Here is a 17,351-nt window from a genome sequence, read left to right as displayed (position 1 = left end):
TAATAATAATAATAATAAAATTCAACCAATCACAACTCATTAGCGAGAAATTACCGTAGTACGAGTAACGTGTGATCACCACCTCTCCTCTCCAAAATAAAAAAAATTAAAAATTAAAAATTAAAAATTAAAAAAAAAAAGAGAAAGAATAAAACGTGGGCACTCTCCAACTCCCCATCTTCTTCTCTCCAACGTCTGTAACTCCTCCTCATAACCATCCACATTCTTCACTCATCTCTCCCATGTCCTCTCTCCCATCTCCCCTCTCTCCATCTCTCCCTCTCTCCCTCTCTCATGTTTTTAGTGGGGAAGAACCACCATAAAAGAAGAGGAGAGGCAACCATTAGAGCATATTTTTTTGGCTGCCTTCAATATATGTAAAAAAGAAAACCTGCAACTGTGGTTTCTCTCCATTCTGATCTCCCTCATAGTTGCTACAACTTTTTCATCTCCATTACAGCCACACCTTCATCATATTCCACCCATTAAAGCTTCCAATTTCACCCATCTTGAGGCCCATTTTTGTGTCTCCATTAAAGCTCCAACTACACTTAGTTTGCTGTCCATTTTTGAGTCTCCATTAAAGCCCCAACTTCACCTACACTACAAAATGAGGAGTTTTAGCGGCAGAAATTTAACGGCGTTTCATAAAATTCACCGTAAATTGTAGATCAATAACGACGTTTTCCCTTACACCGCCCCTAATACTATCGTCAATATTTTTTAAATTTTATTAAATATTCGACGGTGGTTTAAAACCGCTGGTAATATTATACAATACCGGCGTTTCCACGAAAACGCTGTTAATTAGTTTAAATACATATAACGTTTGAAAGTGCCGCTCATACATGTGAAACACCGGCATTTCTACTAACCCGCCGGGCATATTTATCAATACCTGCATTTTAATAAACATGCCGTTAATTAGCTTGAATATTTTTTAAATGTATAAAATAGATATAACGGCGGTTCCAAAAGTGCCGCTAATACCTATAAATAGCAGCATTTTCTACTAAACCGTCGATAATAACTCTCAAATAATGGCGTTTTTATGAATATGCCGTTATTTAGCTTAAAATAGATATAACGGCGGTTTGTAAAGTGCCGCGAATACATATGAAACACCGGCATTTTTACGCAACCGCCAGCAATATAACTTATATAACGACATTTTAATAAAAACGCCGTTAATGAGCTTGAAACAACGGCATTTTAATCAAAACGCCGTTACCTAAACTGCTGGTAATAGTTCAAATATTTTTAAATGTACAAAAAAGACTTAACGATGGTCATCAGGTGTTGCTGATACACATGGAACAACAGCTTTTTTCTTTAGAATCACTAATAATTTAATCCATTCATTTTAAACGTCGGTAATACAGTCTTTAATGGCAGCAATTAATGATTCACCATTAACGCATTTAGTGTTTGATTATAATTATAAGTGGCAAAATATAAAAAGTAGCAATCTCGCTAGCTTTTAACAAGATTGTCACTTTTCGAATAAATTTTAGTGATCTCGTTACCTTTTATTAGAGAGACGAAATCATTACTTTAAAATCTTTGCAATCTCATTATGCATGCTTTTTGAAGTAAAATGAATAGTGTACTTGAATGGGAATTTTAACAAAAGTTGCACATGTTTTCATAATTTTATCTAAAATTTTTTCAACCCTTTCCCTTTTATCTCATTAAACAATTTAAGTGTGTGTTCAAGAGCCGAGGTATTTTTCTCTTTCATCCATACTTCTAAAGCTATCTTGTTTAGCTTCTCTCCCCTACACTCACAAAATATCCAAATTTATATCTTAAATAATAATTGTTATTACCATTGAAAAAAATAATAATAAATTAACAACTAACAAGGAAAAAAATTTTGAATGAGTAATTGCCACAGATCTCTCTTTGAGGACACCATTTCACTCCCTATATTTCTCAAACTATCCAAAGACCAGTTGATGAAATGGTTGACATCACAGGGTACACAATGAAATATTCACCTTCCACACATTAACACGTAAAATCATAGTTTTAGAACTCATTGAGTCAATTCAAAACTTGACCGAGTCAATTTCACTTGATTGGATTTCAAGATGTCTTGACCCTAAAATTTTATGAACCCAACTTGCCAAGTTAACTCGGCAGATCAACTGACTCAACTCCTCATCTCGACTAAGTCATCCAAAAAATGAACCACCTTGGGTCAGAAACTCAATCAATTTAGTTGGTTATATATGATATTTTTTAGGAGATATATCTTAAAAATACTGATATGTTAAATATATTTATTTATTTCATTTGAGTTGACTTGCAAACTTTTTATCCTTTTAGATTAGTTGGAGATCAATTCGATTCAAGCTCTCGAGTTTTAAAATTGTGTAAAACTTCATGTTGATTAAATCGGTTGAAATAAATATAAAAAAACTTGTATCTAAATCGGTTTAGATGTACATTGAATTAGGGGTGTGAATGGATAGAAGAAAATTCGAATTCAAAAAATTGGATATTATCCGAAAATTTATGATATTGAATTTAAATTCAGTTTTATATATTCGAATCCTTATCGGATGTGGATTCGGATGTTAGCATTTCGAATCCGATAATATCCGAATCGAAATAATATATAATATATATTATTTTATTTGATTAATTTTTTAAATAAATAATATAATATATAATAATTATTTTTAATAATGAAATTATTGTATATTATCTGATTTGAATTCGAATTCGAATATTAGATAAAAAATTTGGATTTGAATTTAGATATTTCTGCATCCGAACCGATAAGCATCCGTTGACAGTCTTACATAGAGTTGAATCTCAACTCATTTGGGTAAAATAAGAGAGTTTTTAGTGCCACACCAACTTTTGCTAACGCCACCCAATTCTATTTAACTAGAAAAAATCATTTTTAGAGGCGATTTTGCCGTGAACCGTCGCCAACACAGCAACATCGACAGCGTTTTTGAGAAATCGTCGATGAATCACCAATCTTTTGGCGCCAATATTTCATTTTTGTTTCCTCTCTCCCTCTTTCACTGTACGTCTCCCACGATTTCATATCATCTCCTTCCCGCACTCTCTCTATCTATCTCACTCTCTTGCCCTAACTCCAAATCTCTCATCGTTTTTGGGAAATCGTCTTTGTTACAGTTTTCATCCCTACAAAAGTCGTAGAGCTCAACTTGTTGCGGTTATTTTATCAGGACTCTCTCTTTCTATCTCATTCTCTTGCCCTTACTCCAAATCTCTCATCGTTTTTGGGAAATCGTCTTTGTTACAGTTTTCATCCCTACAAAAGACGTACAAGGTCTATAGATTTGAGGTTTGTAAAGATTTTTTTTTAAAAACCTTATTTACTTTGATAAATCTCATTTATTTTCATCTTGAATGCTAATTTTTTCATGAATTTTGGAGTTTTTGTTCTTTTTCTTTATTGAACTATTGATTTTTTAGGTAAAAGTGTTACTTGGATGCTAGATTTTGTGTAGAATCTGGATTTGGATATACTTATAGAGGTTTCAGAAAATTTATGGAGGAATTTTTTGATTTTTGTTTATTTTTTTTTTGGGTATTTGATCTATTTCTAATTTTGGTTGTATTTTATATGATTGTAATAAGGAAAATAATAGAATAAGTCCAAATAGATGGTAGGGATGTTGTTGACAGTAGTCTTATATGTGATAATTATACAAATTGTTGATCAATAAAGGGGCATATCTTCTGGAAATGTTTACAAGATTCGTGCTTTCTTTGTTTTTTGAAAAGTTTGTAAAATTCTCTGAATGAGGGATCAATCGATTAAATTGTGAATCTATAAATTAAGAAGTGATTTATTGATTAGTCGTTGAATAGTATAATATTTTTACTATTCAATCTCAAAATTTTATTTTATTCTAATATCTAGATAGGATGTTTTTGGGTGATTGAAGATGATGGATTTTGGTGAAAAAAATCAAATAATATTATTTATACCATATCTGGATAATTGCCCAATCTGAACTTAGTGAACTCACTTTTGAAAAGAGTAGGTATAATAGAAAAATAGGGATGAAAAGTTGAGAAAAAGATTGTTAATGAGTTGACAATTGGTTGAGCAATAAATTAGCTCTAATGAGGATGGTTGTACCTCTCTTTGGCTAAGATGGTGGTTAAGCATTAAATTGGCTCTAAAGACCATAGAGGTAAGTCGTCCTAAGAGCATTTTCAATAGGGATGTTAAAATACCAATTGCGTGTAGGACTTTTGAAGGGGGGCTGTGTGTGTGTGACTAGGATTAGTCTCACCGAAGGGTGGGCATACCCCACGATAAGCAAATATATATATATATATATATATATATATATATATATATATATATATATATATATATATATATATATAAGGGTCCCGTTCAATGGCTAACTTTTTGGCAAAACATTTTTCAAAACATGAATTAGAAGTTTTAAAATGGGCTGATTTTTGGTGATGATGATCTCCTCACCATAGAGATCATCCTCATAAAAAATCAGCCCATTCCAAAACTTCTAACTCATGTTTTGAAAAATGTTTTGCCAAAAAGTTAGCCATTGAATGGGACCCATATATATATATATATATAGGGAGCGGTTCGGCAGCCCTAAAGTTTGTCAAATATTTTTTGCAAATCACTTTTGATGTGATTTGAAGTTTTGGAATAGGCTGATTTTTTGTGAGGATGATCTCTACGGTGAAGAGATCATCCTCACCAAAAATCAACTCATTTTGAAACTTCTAATCCTAGTTTACAAGTTGAAGAATCGTGGACCATCCAATTTGTGTAAATCACTTTTGATGGGGTTAGAAGTATTGGAATTGACTGATTTTTGGTGAAGATGATCTACTCATCATAGAGATTATCCTCACAAAAAATCAGCTCATCCCAAAACTTCTAACCCATTTTTAAAAAAATGTTTGGCACAATGTGTGGCAAACTTTAGGGCTGCTGAACCACTCCCATGTATATATACAGCTAACCTCTATTTCTTCTCATAGTGAGAAATTGATTTATTGGAAAGATACCCAACTTGTATGGGGTATTATTAAACCAGATTTTTTCATTAATTTTGGAGTTTTTATTCTTTTTTCTTTATAGAACTATGGATTTCTTTGGTAAAATTGTTACTTGGATGCTAGGTTTTGTGTAGATCTTGAATTGGATATGCTTATACAGGTTTCAGAAAATTTATGGAGGAATTTTTTGATTTTAGATTAATAATTAATGATTAAGTTTATGGGATTTGTTCGTTTCTGATAATTTGATCTTGAAATATACCCAACTTGTATTGGGTATTATTGAAATAATTTTTTTATATATGACTTGTGTTCATTTTTCTTTATAGAACTATGGATTTCTTTAGCATAATTGTTGCTTGGATGCTGGGTTTGTGTGTAGAATCTTGATTTGGGTATGCTTATACGGGTTTCAAGAAATTTATGGAGGAATTTTTTTATTTTTGGTTAATAATTAAGGGTTAAGTTTTATGGGACTTGTTATATTTTTGGTAATTTGATATTTAAAGATACCCAACTTGTATTCGGTACACTTTTTGAAGGTTGGAGTTTTCTTATTTGTCTGGTAATTTGAGTTATTGAAATTAAATTTGTTGCTTGTAAGGGTTTCACAATCAATCGAAACTTAGAATGTTAATTGGTATGTTTATTTGGTTAGAAATGATTACTAATTATTTAGTTTATTTTCTATATAATTTATTGTGTGCTAACTCTTTTGTTTATTGCATGTCTTAGATGGACCCTTCAGAGGATGAGTTATATCCATCACAGAACGAGACTGGTGGGGGCTCATCTAGATCCACCACCAAGAAAAGAAGGGGTCCAACAAGGTGCTTGAGCTTATTTTCTCTCCCACTAAATAAGAGACTAAAAGTACAATTTGATCATGCTAAACAACCATTTGGAAAGCATGTATCAAAGATGTCTAATTTTTGTGGGGTTATAGCTCGAGATCCACGTATGTTTCGGTTAGATATTCAATCGTGGAGAAAGATCGATAAGGAAGACAAAGAACGCGCATGGCAAATGTTATTGGTAGGTAAAATATTTCTAACATAATAATAATACATTTTTATTTTGTCTTTATTGAAAACTTTTAGAATGATATAATATTTGATTGGCATGTTGATATATATAGGAAAAATTTGAAATTATGATAAAGAATCGCCCGTTTATCATGAAAACAATGGGTAGGAAATGGAAGGACTACAAGTGTGGTCTTAAACGTACTATTTACGATGTGTACGATGATGATGCAACCCGATATGAGCATTGTCCCGATGGTGTTCCTATTGAGCAATGGGCAGCACTCATAGATTATTGGAATTCTGAGTTAGGAAAGGTACATGTTTAATATTTCAAATTTGTTACCATTGCATATGTAATTTTTATTAATTGTTTGTCCTTAATATAGCGTCGAAGTGAGACAAATAAGAAAAATCGCTCGCAGCAAACAATGCTACATACGTCTGGTTCAAAGAGCTTTGCTTGTTTTCGTCATGAAGAGGTATTATAAACTATAATAATATTTAGTTCATTATCATTGTTCTTTTAATATAATCATGTGATTAGCTATTATTTTCTCATCAATGTATTAATAGGAAGATAAAAATGGCACTGGCATACCCCCCAGCAGAGCTGAAATGTGGATAACGACCCATTCTCATAAAAATGGGGTGCCTGTTGATGAAGATGCTGCTACCAAAATAGTAAGTGCAATTACATTATTTTATAGAACTCCAAAAAAATATATAGTAATTATAAAATTTACATTAATCACTTTTTTGTAGAACGAGATGCAAGAAATACTCGAAAATTTAGCAGAAGGGTCAAAGGATACAAGTGGACCTAATGATGTATTTAGTTAGGTCATTGGTGCAGAGAGACCTGGTCGTATTCGTGGATTTGGGTTGGGTCCGACTCCCACAAAGTTGTGGGGGTCATCATCTAGTCAAGACTCATCATCTTCCATGAACAATGAAGAGATGACCATGTTGAGAGAGAAGATAAGAACATTAGAAGAGAATTTGGCTGGTGAGAGGTCGGAACGCGAGAATGAGAGGTCATCCTTGGAGCATCAGCTCGAGATGGCTAGGAGTGAAATAGAGAAACAGAGAGAGGTTGATAGGATTAAGGCTGAGCAGCTTAGAAAAGCCGATAGGATTGAGTTTGAGCGGCTTAGAGAAGCCGATAGGATTGAGGCCGAACGGCTTAGACAGACTGATAAGGATGAAGCCGAACGACGAAGACAAGCTGATAAAGTTGAGTTTGATAATCTCGCACAGATGGTTATGAACCTATCACGATGTGTAAGTAAAAATTTATATTTATAAGCTTATATATATATATATAAATATAATATATCTGATAATCTGATATGTTTATGTTTATTATAGTTTGGCGGCACGTTCCCAACTCCACCGGGTTGTACGTTCCCAACTCCATCGGACTCATCGACACAGCCGCCAGATGATTGATTTGATGCGTTCTTTTGTCAGAAAAACTTTTGAGTTAGTTAGTTTTATTAAGTGAATGTTGTGTTTTGGATGATGGTTTGTGATACTTATTTTTAAGATAAACTTATGATTTTGTTAGTTTGCTTACTTATGGAAAACTTATGATAATGGTTTGTAAATATTAAAAATTGGGATTGTTTCTATTACTAACCTAAATAGATGAAATGGATTGGAAGATTCAGCAAATCAGTAGGTATGGCATCTCATCTTTGTTGTATGCAAGTTGTTTGCATGAAATCGATCACTACATAGACTTTTTTACCTACGTATGTTTTATGATTTCTTTTATACCTATTTTTTTTTGTTAACCAACCCCTTTTTAACTCCGCCAATGTAAAATTATATGTTTTACATTGCCGGTCCCAAGCCCGGATAGAGGAGGAGGGAAAAGGATGGTCCCAAGCCCGGATGACTGTTGGAGCTGAAATTTCTATCGTAAACTATTGATGGTTGTAGACACCCCATTTTTGCATCCGCCTGATTAATCAAGTCGTCAACCCGATCGCAAAGGTTCCCAATGATGGATGTCTATTCCAATACTTTATTTTGTTACCAGATATGTTTCAGAAATCCGGATGAGGTATCTCGAACTGACAAAACTTAGAAACCACGCTACGCTAGGAAAATACGACCTCAGAAACATAGAAATCATCATCTTGCAAACCAAAAAGAAGCTTCACGATAAAAATCACAAAAAATGATTAAATTACCAAAATACCCCTAACCTCAAAACAACCTTAGAGCCTACATTATGCTTAGGAAAATCCGTTCAAACACATAAAACAACAAATCGAAACCAAGTAAACCACTTCGCCAATTTTCACAAAAATTTGACAAAATTACGAAAATACCCTCATAAAGTTCACGATCATTTCATATAAAAAACTTCATAAATGACAAAACCCAACATTCCCATTGAATTCCTTACGAAAAACTGATTCCAAACATCCTGGAACATTGAAAAATGACTTAAAACGTAAAAAATCCTCTCCGAGGGCAAAACGGTAATTTCACAATTTCATAATTAAAAAATTCGAAATTAATAAATAAAACATTAAATAATTAAAGTGAAACATTAATGAAATTAATTTAAAAAGTTGAACCTAAAAAATCGATTAATTGGACTCTCAGGCAAAATTGTTGAGGGTTCGTGGGATATTTTTTAAGGACCCCTCCATTTGGGGGTTCAAAGAATTAAAGATATAATAAAAGAGGGTTCTCCAAAAATTAAAAGTAAATCAAGCAAGACTGAAGTCAAGGTATTAAAGTCAATCAAGTGAGACTGAAGTCAAAATTAAAGTCAATCAAGCAAGACTGAAGTCAAGGTACTAATCGAGTCAATCTCATAAGACTAAGGTCAAAACCCTAAATCAAAACCCTAATCTAAACTAATCAAGTCAATCTCATAAGACTAAGGTCAAAACCCTAAATCCAAACCCTAATCTAAAACTAATCAAGTCAATCTCATAAGACTAAAGTCAAAACCCTAAAACCCTAAAGACTAAGTCAAAACCCTAATTGAAACCCTAAAAAGAAACCCTAATCAAACCCTAAATACTTCTAAAAACTTTATAAATAGGAGCCTCCACACCCTATTTTCGTATCAAAGAAAAAACCCTAGAAAAAGTAGGTGAAGAAGCCTCCACAACCCCTCCAAAACCCTAATTTTGGAGCCCTAACTCCTTCCCTAACATCCCTACTCCTATTTTAGCCTAAAAAACACCCAAAAACCTTCCAAAAACATCTCAAAAATCCATCACAAATTCAAAGCATTCAGATCCAAGAAGGAGACACCTTGCCTCGGAGATCAAAAATCAGATCCGGAGACAAAACGAAGCAAGGAGTACGGTACAAGGAACTGTTTTTCAGATCTGAGGGAATAGTGCTTTTGCAGATCGAAGGTAAGGTTTTTTTATTATTTTTTTAATCTAGGTTTTATCATTAGCAATGTAGATCAATTTGGGATAAGTAGAGACCGGCATTGGCCGGGCGGGGTTGGTGCCTAACACCTTCCAACCCCGTAACATGATCCCCGGATTCAGATTTTTATGTAGATTAGTTCTGTTTTATCCATTGTAGAGTCATTTATGGTTCCTAGACCTAAACTAGGTGGCGACTCCCAAACCTCAAGGGTCAAAAGCGGATCCGTGCACCCCACGGATCGAGGGCACTTTCAATGGTGCAAGGCTTTTGGAGAGGTAACTATAACTTTGAAATATCTAAGTATGATAGTTTAGAACATCCATAATGTTATGATAGTTTAATGGTGTTACTTGCTTATTCGTCTCTTCTCTTACTACTTCGACTCTATTTGTTCATTTACATTTGTTGTCATAACTTCGATTTCACTTAGAAAATCATTTTTTATGTCTAAGTTGGACTTGAACCCACGACCTCTAGGGGTTTTTTATGTCTTACCGTGTGGGCTGCGACACGAGGGACTTTTACGATTTGTGGTTGGTTTGTAGATTGCAAGGATAAACTAGAAGATGGAAACAGAACCCTTATCCAATAATTTCAGTCTCAATTGACTACGCAACTTGAGGTCTTGCATAAGACAATTGCAACTTCCATGATACAGTAGGAACGACAACTTAAAGAAGTGGAGGAAAATATGCATTTGCAAATGTTTCTACAAAGGCGGAGGTAAAGTGTACACTTTTTTTTTAAGAAAATTAGATGTCCACTTGGAGTATTTAGACTTATAATTGTTTCTTCTAGTATGTTTTGTAGGCTACTGAAGATCTTCGAGGGCAGGTAGGAAAGCTGAAAACGATGCACGATTCCGGTATCAAAGCTTTAATGGAGAGCCTCAACCTTGGGTTAAGGCTAGAAAAGTCCTTATTTATTTGGGTTTATATTAATACTTCTAGTGTCAATGGTTTGTCATATTTGATGTGTTTTAATTGGTGGTTTATCAGATATTTGCACATGTGTGTGCATGTGGAGACACACCTTTGATAATATAGTGTTTTAAAGATGACTTTTTATGCTACCATATAGCTAACATATTGTATTGTTTATCATCATCATCATGAGCCTTCTCCTGAAAAAAATTGCGGTCATCTAACAAAGTGTGGGGTTCTTGTATATCAGTAATAATATATTGTTTACAATGTTTAAGCTTGAAATGGTTTCATCCTTGTCCAAAATTTTGAAAGCTTGGTAAAAACAATATATTTTGTTTAATGCTTCATTTCAGGCACTCATTGTAATTGAGTCATAATATATAGCTTATTGGTATGTTGATTAATGCCACCATTGAGGTATGATTATGAATATAATAGTGTAGAGAAATCAACCAACTATGTAGCTGCCTTTGCTTGGTAATAGATCATTTATCTCTTTTATATTTTTTCCATTAGTATGCAGGATGCCTTCAGATTTAGGGAATTTGAATATGTGAGAAAATGGCAATCAACTTTCAGCTCCTGATCTTCAAGATGAGGTATATAAATTTTTTGCTTCTATTTTGATTAAGCTTTAATCGTTAAACTTAGATATAGCATGGTCACTCAGAAATGATATTCTTGTAAGGTTTCCTTATTTTATGGTTTTGCTATCTAATTGCAGTTTGATATGCTACAGGAAGAAAATGAAAGTACACTTGACAAGGTATGGTGCTAGCAGATGTTTTCGTTTCTAATCTAGTACAGTTGTGAGCTATGTTACCTGAGTTCCTATAATTAGAATTTCTGGTTTGTAGTTTTGTGGTCTGATAAGCCTGAGACACACAAGTTGTCATGTCCAAGCATTTTTCTGGCTTTTTTTTTTCGTATATTATTTCTTACAGCAAGGTGGTGGTGCTATTGTCATGGATGTTGATGCCACCTCAGAGTTGCACAAGAAGGGAGTGGTTGTGACAGATGATAGCAGCAAGTTTATATGGTCCCAGGTTAGTAGAGTAAAGATTAATAGATTGTATTTGCAGAATTATGTGTTAGAAATACTAAATGGGGCTGATCTTTGAATAATCTAGTAGATTATTTGTGAAAGCATTGTGCATTGCACTTCTTGTAATAGAAAAGGTTAATCAAGAAGCAATGCAGTGCGTGGCTATTATTTAGGTGTTTTGAGTGTTAAAGTTATGTATATACTCTAGAGTCCAGATTATCTGTTGACATGTGGATTTTGAAGGGGGCTAAGGATGGACTGTTCTCGGACAAATCTTTCTATGGGGCTTTACAGGAGGACAACAGGGTAGTCTTCCCAGCTGTTGCGATTTAGGGACTAAAAGTCCCGTCGAAGGTTTCATTCTTTATGTGGTCCTTTTTTGGGAGTGCATTCTGCCATTGGATAGTCTTATCCAGAGGAGGAAGGGGGGGCTTTGTACTCTGATATTTTGCATTATGTGTAGGTGGGATAAGAGTCAGTCAGGCATCTGTTATTTCATTGCTTGTTCGTTCGAGAGATTTGGATGTACTTCTAGGATCTCTTTGGCGTTATTGGTTGCTATCCTTGTACGGTGAAAGGTCTCTTCGAGGCTTAGATGGGCTTAGCTAGGTACTTCATTCTTGCAGGCTAAACACATATCATGGCCTATTTTGCTTTTTGTTGTATGTTAGGGTGTTTGGAAAGAGAGGAATCGTCGCATGTTTGAAGGAAATGAGACTTATTTTGAGAGCATTATCATGTCCATCAAAGGTTTTCTTTTCTTTTGGTGTAAGGTGTTCATTGAGTTCAAAGAAGTCTTCTTTGAAGACTTCATGGGGAGATGGGAGTGGGTCTGTTATTTAGCTTTGTTGCTGTTTGCTGTTTGTTGTTTGAGTGTCTTATTCTGTACTCTTTTTGTTGGTCATCCAGCCACATTTAATATATCTTGCATTTACCTATCCAAAAAAAAAAAAGAAGTTATCAGTAAATGGATGGGTTGAAGTGCATGTTGTGCTTCAATTGTGAGCACTTTGTGTTTTAGCTTAAACCTTGTTGTTTTTTCTTGAAGTTCTAGGTTGAATGAATGTGATTGATTATGGTCTTGGTCATCTTTCTTGGGATAATTGTCTTTTCTCTTTTACCCTCTTAAACCCCAAAGAAGATGCCCTTGCCTAGTGTAATTCTATTGGGGAACTTAGGGGTTGATGCACACCTGAAATGGATGGTTGGTGAACCTATGTGCAAATTGAGGCTCATGATATACCCCTCAAGAACATCGGGGTCAAGTGTGATAATGATGACATTTGGCGTTCTTTTTTATTTTAATTTATTTTCTTCAGGGCCAGATAACTTGGACAACCTTAGAAGGCTCGCCGAACAGTTCCAGAAGCAGGCACAGGGTGCGGGAGCAGGAGCATGTGCAGGTGTGACACAAGAGGAGGATGATGAAGTTGCGGCTAACGCCTGACAAACTTCTCAAAAGTTTTGGAGGGAGCTTACCTTCTTCATCCTTTCATTTTTTTTTTCTTTTGTCTTTTCTTATATTTCAAACCATTTCTTTTATGCTACTTTTTCCATATATTTCTCTTTTTCTTGTGACATGCTAGTAAACAAGTATGCTTGGTAAGAGTTCATTCAGTCAAACCTTGACAGTGTATTGGATCAGCTTTCAAGAGCACTCTGCCTGATATGGGAAAGTATGTTTTACGCACTCTTACTTGTAATGCGTTTACCTATCCTATCCTGACTTCATGTCATGGTATCTCCCTGGTGATGGTGATTGAGGGTAGTTAGTACATATAAATCCAAATTTTTACAAAAGAGATTCACTGGGATGCTGATTACTTTTTAAAAGCATTCTGTTATTTGGAAGGAAAAGGAGTTGCATTCTTTATCCGTTGTCGTTGCACACTCATCTTCAAACTTGGGGAACCATCTGCTCTCGTGTTAGTTGGTTATGTTAGTTGGTTATGATTGACTCACATAACATTAATCAAACAGCTGTTAAGAGTTCTATCATCTCTTCACTTTGAAGAATTATCCCAAATCCACAGCATGCTTTCTCCGAATCTGAGAATCAAATTTTGAATTATATTTTTTCTCCACGCCAAAAAGTAGCTTCTCTAAGAAGTTGTGTGGACTCGGCAACTATTCCAACAACTATGAAAGCAGATTTGAGAGGAAGGATCTCCCAACTTCAGGTAGTGTTTCTTGATCCAACAAGCCATATGATAAATTGACTACTGTTAGATTATTGTAGGATTCTTAACTACTTTTAATTTACCAATTGTGTGTAGGATTCTTGGTTTCTGTATGTGGGATACAAGAGGTAAGGTTGTTAAAAGGATTTGGTGTGGGTGTAATCTCCTACATAGTAAGCTTTTGAGTAATGCTCTAGGGTGACACAGGGACTAAATTATACTAATAATGAGTAATACTTCAAATCGAACAAGTTTGATCTCTCTGTTTTCTTTCTATATAGCTCTCTGTCACAATCGAGATCGAGATTGAGATTATGCTGGCTTATATATTGGGACTTTTTGTTAATTGGAGAGTGCTTGCGGTTTTGGGTAAGCCTACATAAAACTAACTTTGGCAATCTTTAGCTATTAGATGTCTCTTTCAAACTAAAAGTAGAGATTTTGTTGGTAGAGTTTGTAAAATTCAACCATGGATAATTTGTTCAAAATTCAAACTAGGTTTGAGTATTTGATTTTATTTTTGGAATCTCCCCTTGCTTGTTTGACCTTGGATTGGGCTATCCAACTCAGGATCATCAGAAACCTTAAACAATGAGTCCTGGTTCTATTACCCAATGAGCCATTTTATAATAGGAGATGCCTTTTTTGTTGTCTTGGTCCTTTACTTTCCCTATGTTTAAGATAACATCTGCTTAAACCCAGATCCAAGCTTCCTTTGCTCTAAAACAAATTAATATACTCAGAATGTAGATCTACCATATTATTGACTTGAATATAAGGAGCTCACACTGTTTTTTTTCTTACATTTGTTTTGAGTGTCCATTCCCTGTCTTGATCTTTTATGTTACTAATGCACTTTCTTTTGCATCCGTAGATTGGAAGATGTTTTATGAACCATCTTTAAATAATACATCTGTTAATATTAGGAATGTGAATAAACTACTGATATATTATTCAGATGTCTGTCTTTAATTTTCAGCCAAAGTACTATGATGGAGATCATAGTACTTGAAGATATATAATGTCTTTCAACTTGATATATAATGTCTTTTGGTTTCTTCTTCTAGGTTCTTGAAGAAAGGGTTGGGCTGATTTTTGTATTGGGTTTATATAAATTTATCATCTCCTTTACATTGAATGAAACCCAAGATTTCATATGGGTTTTCACCTGTGATTGTGTTGAGTTGTAGAGAAAGGAGATGGTTGAGATTAGTATGGTAGGACTGAATTTAGAACTTTTAGGACGGTAGACAAATAAAATAAAAAAAATTAGAATTTTTTTCTGTCCATGTAACTGTCTAGGTGACTGGAATTAGTGAGGAAGGAAAGAAGTCACACATGGAAACAGTGACACACTTGGCCCGTAGTTGTATACTTGTAATTTCAGAAATATTTCACTTGTAGTAGATTTTATTGGGGTTTTATTTTTTCTTATCCACACATGGAAACAGTGACACACTTGGCCCATGTCTAATACAATCATGAACAAAGGAATTGTAAGGTAAGAGGAGGAAGAGTAGAGGATATATGATAGTGTGAGGGAGTGAAGACCATAGCCATTCATTCATCCACAAAGGTATCCATAATCTCATCCTATCTTTTTTATTGCTTCAAACTCACTCTTGTTGTTGCTGTTCTCACATATCACCAATCAACAACATGGCTTTGGCTACTCTCTTTCTAATTTAATTAATTAGATGGAGTACCCAGATTTAATTGCTTCTAGTATAAAAAATGTCGACACCATTGGATTGGAATTGGAATATCTCATATAATTTCTTTTTTGTTTTTTTGTTGTTGTTCTACAATGGTTAAAATACATTACACGTGATATAAACATCCCATCTATTTAATAAATCTTCTTCATCTCTGTAATTTCAATCGTATTTTCTCATATCAAAGGTAGTAACATGTGCATATGCTGATTCAGGAACTACTTGGATGTTGGAGATCTACTCGTAAGCCTCTTGGTCTTGAAAGAGCATTATTATTTCAGCTAACATCTATTTTGCTGCATGTGCTCCCATTTCATTTTTCTTTTTTCTACTTATTGTGTAGGGATTAAATGCTTCTATAACTCCCAATGCATCCATAATAGAGGACAGTAATCCACTGGCTCTAGCCATAGTTCATAATAGAGGACAGTAATCCACTGGCTCTAGCCATAGTTCCATCTAGTAAGCCATGCTCACTGTTCTCTTCTTTTATCGTTTTTAGTTTTTTCAACAGTCATTTACGTTTTTTTTTTTTTTTTTTTATTATTTACAAAACAAAGGAAATTCCATACATGCAGATGCGTCTGCACCCTTTGACTCTTCTATTCAAGCAAAAGAACTAGATCCTTCTGGATGGGAACTTTCTCTGGTTGCTGCTCCAAGCGGCAACATTTCTTCAGTTAATGAAAGACAATTGGTTGGTCCATCTTTCATTTCTATTTTATATTTCTATTATTATTATTATTATTATTATATTATTATTATTATTATTTCATCATATCCACAATTTGTTTCTATTGTGTTGATTGTGGTTGAAATTTAAGAAAACTTTTTTCTGATTGAACATGGCATGTTTATATAATTAGTGTACATGTTTCAGTTCATAATCTTTTGTATGATCTTTTGTATGTTGAATTAACTTCCTTTCACCATTTTATCCAAGGTTCAAAATATCGTACCATCTCGAAATGTATCATCCAAGATGTATCGGTTTTGAACATTTCAAGACTGTACAAGCCGTGAATTGAATGTTTTGTTCAATATTTCATTTTGTATAGATTGTATTGTGATGTCTCAATTTGTTTCAGAATGTCTCGGACAAAATTACAGGCACAAGTCAAAACCTTCTAAGAAATAATAATTTTAATTAGTGTTTTTTGATAGGTAATTGTGACATCTATTATTCATTCGACCAATAATTCATTGAAAAATCAACTGTTCATTTTGGGTAAAAAAAATTGATAGTTTTAGTTGTTAATGTTCTTATTATTGGGTCAGTTGTTAATGTTCTTACTACTGCAAAAGAATTGATGCGGATCAATGGCACAACTAAATCTATGTTAGCAAACCATCTTGCCGAAGCCATAACAGGATCAATGACAATCAAAGCTTTTGAGGATGAAGATTGATTCTTCGATAAGAATTTGGAGCTCATCGACACAGATGCTACTCCTGTTTTTAACAATTTTTCAGCAAATGAGTAGTTGATATAGTGTTTAGAAATACTGAGTGCCCATGGTTTTGCTTCCACGGGGAACTTTTGGTGCTGGTGGGTTATGTTGTTTATTGCTTCCATGTTACTAGTGTCATTAGTTTATTGCAAAAATAAGCAGAAATTGGTAGAAAGTGCTTCTTATACGAATTTTTTATAGGAATTTTTTTTTTTGAATTGTAATTTTATTACCGGCGGTTTAGAAAGTGCCTCTAAATGTATGATTTACCAGTGGTTTCAGGGAAATGTCGTTAATATTATGTATTACCGGCGGTTCAGGAAAGCGCCTTCTAATTCATGCTTTAGCAGCGATTACTAATAAATGCCGTTAATATCCTATATTAGCGACAATTTTTGAAGAGCCTCTAATACACTATTTAAGTGGCGGTTTCTAAAAAGCGCCGTTGATATTATGTATTTCCGACCGTTCATAAACGCCACTAATATCAAAATACACGTGTATAAAAAAAGTTTATCGGTACTTTGTAACCGCCGGTAAATGGGTCTAAAAACCGCTGCA

At 34.1% G+C, this 17,351-nt stretch overlaps 1 protein-coding gene and 1 long non-coding RNA gene across 3 annotated transcripts; both read left to right on the top strand.

Moving 5' to 3' along the window:
• Positions 1-5,782: 5,782 nt before the first annotated feature.
• Positions 5,783-7,986, top strand: LOC147393155 (uncharacterized). Its single transcript, XM_086456592.1, has 6 exons — positions 5,783-6,069; positions 6,173-6,376; positions 6,449-6,541; positions 6,636-6,743; positions 6,825-7,343; positions 7,431-7,986. The coding sequence occupies exons 1-5, from the start codon at positions 5,956-5,958 to the stop codon at positions 6,900-6,902; spliced, it is 597 nt and encodes a 198-aa protein (XP_086312718.1). The 5' UTR covers positions 5,783-5,955; the 3' UTR covers positions 6,903-7,343; positions 7,431-7,986.
• Positions 7,987-14,872: 6,886 nt separating this feature from the next.
• Positions 14,873-16,839, top strand: LOC147393154 (uncharacterized). 2 transcript variants are annotated; one of them, XR_015181929.1, is made up of 4 exons: positions 14,873-15,582; positions 15,683-15,801; positions 15,918-16,036; positions 16,618-16,839. It is a non-coding gene; the product is annotated as an uncharacterized LOC147393154 (long non-coding RNA). The 2 variants fall into 2 exon arrangements; XR_015181928.1 differs by having other exon boundaries at positions 14,876-15,582; positions 16,645-16,838.
• The last annotated feature ends 512 nt before the right edge of the window (positions 16,840-17,351 follow it).

This window comes from Akebia trifoliata, chromosome 10, assembly GCF_017979445.1.
Source record: "Akebia trifoliata isolate Shusen 1 chromosome 10, ASM1797944v1, whole genome shotgun sequence".
In the NCBI taxonomy this organism is placed as follows: Eukaryota; Viridiplantae; Streptophyta; class Magnoliopsida; order Ranunculales; family Lardizabalaceae; genus Akebia; species Akebia trifoliata.
This window is presented reverse-complemented; position numbering and strand designations above follow the sequence as displayed.

Coding starts and splice junctions, on each gene's coding strand:
- LOC147393155 (XM_086456592.1), top strand. CDS start 5,956: ATGTCTAATTTTTGTGGGGTTATAGCTCGAGATCCACGTATGTTTCGG. Junction 6,377..6,448: donor GGAATTCTGAGTTAGGAAAG/GTACATGTTTAA, acceptor TCCTTAATATAG/CGTCGAAGTGAGACAAATAA. Junction 6,744..6,824: donor AAGATGCTGCTACCAAAATA/GTAAGTGCAATT, acceptor ACTTTTTTGTAG/AACGAGATGCAAGAAATACT.